Source organism: Mizuhopecten yessoensis, unplaced genomic scaffold, assembly GCF_002113885.1.
Source record: "Mizuhopecten yessoensis strain PY_sf001 unplaced genomic scaffold, ASM211388v2 scaffold8035, whole genome shotgun sequence".
NCBI lineage: Eukaryota > Metazoa > Mollusca > Bivalvia > Pectinida > Pectinidae > Mizuhopecten > Mizuhopecten yessoensis.
In genome coordinates, this window is record NW_018407346.1 from 586317 (window position 1) to 590259 (window position 3943).

The 3943-nt window shown below is 37.3% G+C and overlaps 1 protein-coding gene across 1 annotated transcript in view; it reads right to left on the bottom strand.

Annotated features, from left to right (window-relative positions):
- Positions 1–3042, bottom strand: part of LOC110454708 (zinc finger HIT domain-containing protein 1-like) — a 12574-nt gene extending 9532 nt beyond the window's left edge. The window contains exons 1-2 of the mRNA XM_021504361.1: positions 2990–3042; positions 870–1037 (exon numbers count right to left, since the gene is read on the bottom strand). Of these exons, the coding sequence (XP_021360036.1) occupies positions 870–1037; positions 2990–3011 (190 nt within the window). The 5' untranslated portion in view covers positions 3012–3042. The remainder of the gene's footprint in view (positions 1–869; positions 1038–2989) is intronic.
- Between the last annotated feature and the right edge of the window lie 901 nt (positions 3043–3943).

Consider the following 3943-nt stretch of genomic DNA (forward strand, 5'->3'; position numbering starts at 1 on the left):
AAACGTGCTTGCTTCAATGGATTAGTCTTCCTCCAAGTATATCTTCTTGTATCAGTGTGATGTTCTCTATAAATATCTACTAAACTAAATGTATCTATAATTTCCAAAACTTTTTCCCTAGCCCTTGGATTATTAACTTGTCTATAGTTTTGATCGTAATCAAGCTCTGGGTTTAAAACCAGATTAAAATCTCCACACATTATCACTGAATCATTTTTAAAATCGTTTATAGTTTCTGATATTAATTCAAAAAACTCAGGAGCATCTGTGTTAGGGCCATATATTACAATAAGTGTTAATCGTGAGCCCTCTATTTCTAAATCTAGTCCCAAAAAATTGCCTGATGAATCTTTTTTTTCTTTATAAACTTTAAATTCAAAATTGTTGTTACACAGAACTGCAACTCCCCTCGAGTTCGACTTATAAGAGTTAAAATAACAACTTAAACCCCACTCATTTCTTATTATTTCTTCATTCTCTACAGTAAAATGGGTGTCTTGAAGACAATATATATTATATGATTTACCTCGTAAGTACGAAAACACATCTTTTCTTTTAACATTGATACCTAACCCTTGACAGTTTGCCGAAAAAATTGTAATGCAGTCAGCCATATTTGTTACACGAATAATTCAAAGGAATGTTGCCGCAACGCAAAGGACAGTATAGAGAGAGAGAGAAGAGAGAAGGAGCCAATATCTCTCTCAACTCCCTGGGGAGCATGTACTCATTTACTCATGTTCAATGATACAACACAGTGCTGTAACGTGACTCGAACCCTCAAACCTTCGGTCATGAGCCAGGCGTCCTACCATTAGACTACTGTGCCTCTTATGAAAATAGAATCTGTTAAGAGAAAAGCATAGCACCTGTATCCATGGATTCCTCAAATTTTGGAGCCTTTTTGCTCATTTTGAGATCTGCATGTGGATCATCTTGAAAATTGTCTGATTCCAGGGCTTCAAGTGCTTTTCTTTGTCTACGTCGCCGAGCAGCTCCATCCAGCACTCTCTTCTGCTGGAGCTCCTTCACTCGTCCTATAATACAAAATCAAACTGATATAAAGGCACATATTGAAATTAATACATTCTATCAAATCATAAAAAGGTGAAAAATTTGGTAGAAACAACAGATAAATGTATGTTTCCTCAATAAATTTTTGACTTGGGGTCATATGGCGCCGACTTATAATGCTCAGCTTTTATAAATGAACATAGCACAGAAATTTGTCTATACAAGTTGACTATAATTTGTCACTTATTAGCCCTACAATCAATGAAGAAGGCTTTTAAATATTTACCTTTATTTCCCCTAATAGGCTCCACTCCTTTGCCCCCAAGGGAATCTAAGGGTTGGGAGGGGGAACACACCTTCCAATTAAAACATTGAGTCCCCTTTGCCCAACAATTATCCAGACTAAATTTAGTAAAACAAGCTGTTCAGGACTCATAGCATTTAAAGGAAAAAGAAGGTAAATAGCAAATGGCTTAATTAAAGCTCACCATGGCCAGGTCCCTTGAACCAGGTGAGTACATGTATATATACAAACCAGCCAATACTAATCAAATGTAATTTCTATGTGCAGTAGAACTGTATTAGGTCGATCACTGGAGACCAGGTAGCTCAATTGGGCTGTGCATTTTCCTGCTCCTGCTACATTTGGTTCCTGTGACCAACCCCTGTTTCCAGTACTAGGTGAATGCTTGGCAAGGATATACTCGAACCAAGGTTGTAACTAGTTGTGTCTTTGGGGGTAAAGACTTAGAAAACGACTAAGGGATGAATGTAGGGGAACTGGACTGGATCGATCGTTGGCACCCAGGTAGCTCAATTGGTAGAGCGTCCATTTAGAATTCAGAAGTTCCCGAGTTTGAACCCTGATATGGTGGTGCATTTTTCTGATCCTATAACACATGTTTTTCCATCGTGTAAATTCTAAAAAAAAATACACTTTCTCTCACACTATTCTCTGAACCAACTTGAAGTCCTTCACTGCAGGTTCTTAGTCGGACGATCTACCTCTGAGCTAAAGGGATATTCCCTCTCAGTGTTCTCCCCAGGCTGTTTTTGCAGCATGCCGGCATCATGCTCCTATAATTTCTTGCCATGCTGCTACCCTAGATCTTCTCTGCTATATATTCATAGTAAATCTAAAGTTATCATGCTGCATCAATTTTACATAGAGTGCTGCTTTAACAGAAATATTGAAATACCATGCTTCTTTCAAAACATTCTGGGGAGAACACTGCCTCTAGCTCGAAGCTAGAAGGCGACTATAATCCTATGTACAATTAAAATATGCCACACTACTTTCCCCTTTTTAAACGTGTATGTCCTTGAACACCACAACCCAGGTTCTAACTCCCTGTCACCAAGCTTGAAGATAGAAGGCGACCGTAATCCTATATATGTACAATTAAAATCTGCAACAATTTTAAAAACCCTGACATAGAGAATATCCTACAAACATAATTATCACATAAGGACAATTTTAAAAGGAAAAAGAAGGTACTCCAATTTTACAACATAATATTATCCCCATTTCTCCCCTCTAACCTAAACAAAGATACGGTTTTAACCTTTTCATTCAATAATCGACGTTCAATCAAGAGTTATCTCTCTTGCACTGTAATGATTTACATGTATATATAGTCATTTCTATTATAACTATCGATTTTTCTTTCCAGAAACACAAAATGGGAAAGATAAGCACATAGACATCGGACACACTGACAAAGTTTTTCGTGAAATGTATATCTTAGTCAACTGAACGTGGTGCGAATCTGACCATTCTGGCATTCAAGAATCAATGTAACGCCGGTGCTGGCATTTATTAATAATGGCGAACTGAACGAAGCTGTCACAGGTTTAGCACTGACTGTTATATTTTCCAGTGTCTCGTAGTAAATTGATTCGATCTTTTACATTGTCATTGTTTGTTACGTCGTCTAAATGATAAAAAAATAAATTTAGTGATGAGGATATTTACCCGATTCTCTTTTGTCAGCCATTTTGGAATTTCTAATTGTGAAGCAGCTTAAATTTACGGACACGAAAACCCGGAAATGATGAATACATATCTGCGGTGTGAATAATGATAGTGCTTTCACCAAGAGTTAATTTTGTTATTTCAGGAATAGTGATCTGTGTCAAAAAGGTGCATGTTCGACATGATGTTTTGATATTTTCATATTTATCATTTTTGCTACGACCCGAAGTCGTCGTTTTTCTCCTGCCCACACAACTACAACTACCCAGGTGGAGTAAAAATGGTCTAGGGTGGATGTTGTGGTATCTGTGCTGTAGCATTTACGTGAGGTGGCACTATATATGATACCTTTGGAAGCACGGTCCCGCTACAAACAGAACACAATACATCTCCATTACACACACAGGCATACACACACACACACATGTACACTTACTAAACACATGTGTATAGGGACCTGCGAGTTTGTTACAGCTATATTTGGACCTAAACTAAGGTGTTCGTAGTAATTTTTAGGAAGATCGACTTTCGGTAAAATGACACCCCAAATATTCTTTTATATATCTTCTTCTTCTTCCATTTCAAGGATCACAACTCCAAGGTTGGAGTGCAATTGACCCTAGGAGGTGGCATTTCAAAGAATATATTATTTGTAATTATTTAGATATTATTTTAAAAATATGTACATAATGCGGATGCAAAATTAATAGAGAGACTGGTGGTAACCTTCAAGTGAGGACTTGAAAGAAGGTAAATCATCACTAAGGGCCAGTGACGTTGGTAATGAGTTCAAGTGATAATAGTTCTTGGGGGGAAAAAAAGAGAAAATGTAGGCGTCTTTTGCGGTAGATATTGTGTTTATTTTATGTGCCCCCCTTGTTCATCTGTCACCTGATGTCCAGTATGATGATGGGTTAATTTAAATGATGTTATGCGAGATCTTGTATAGCATTG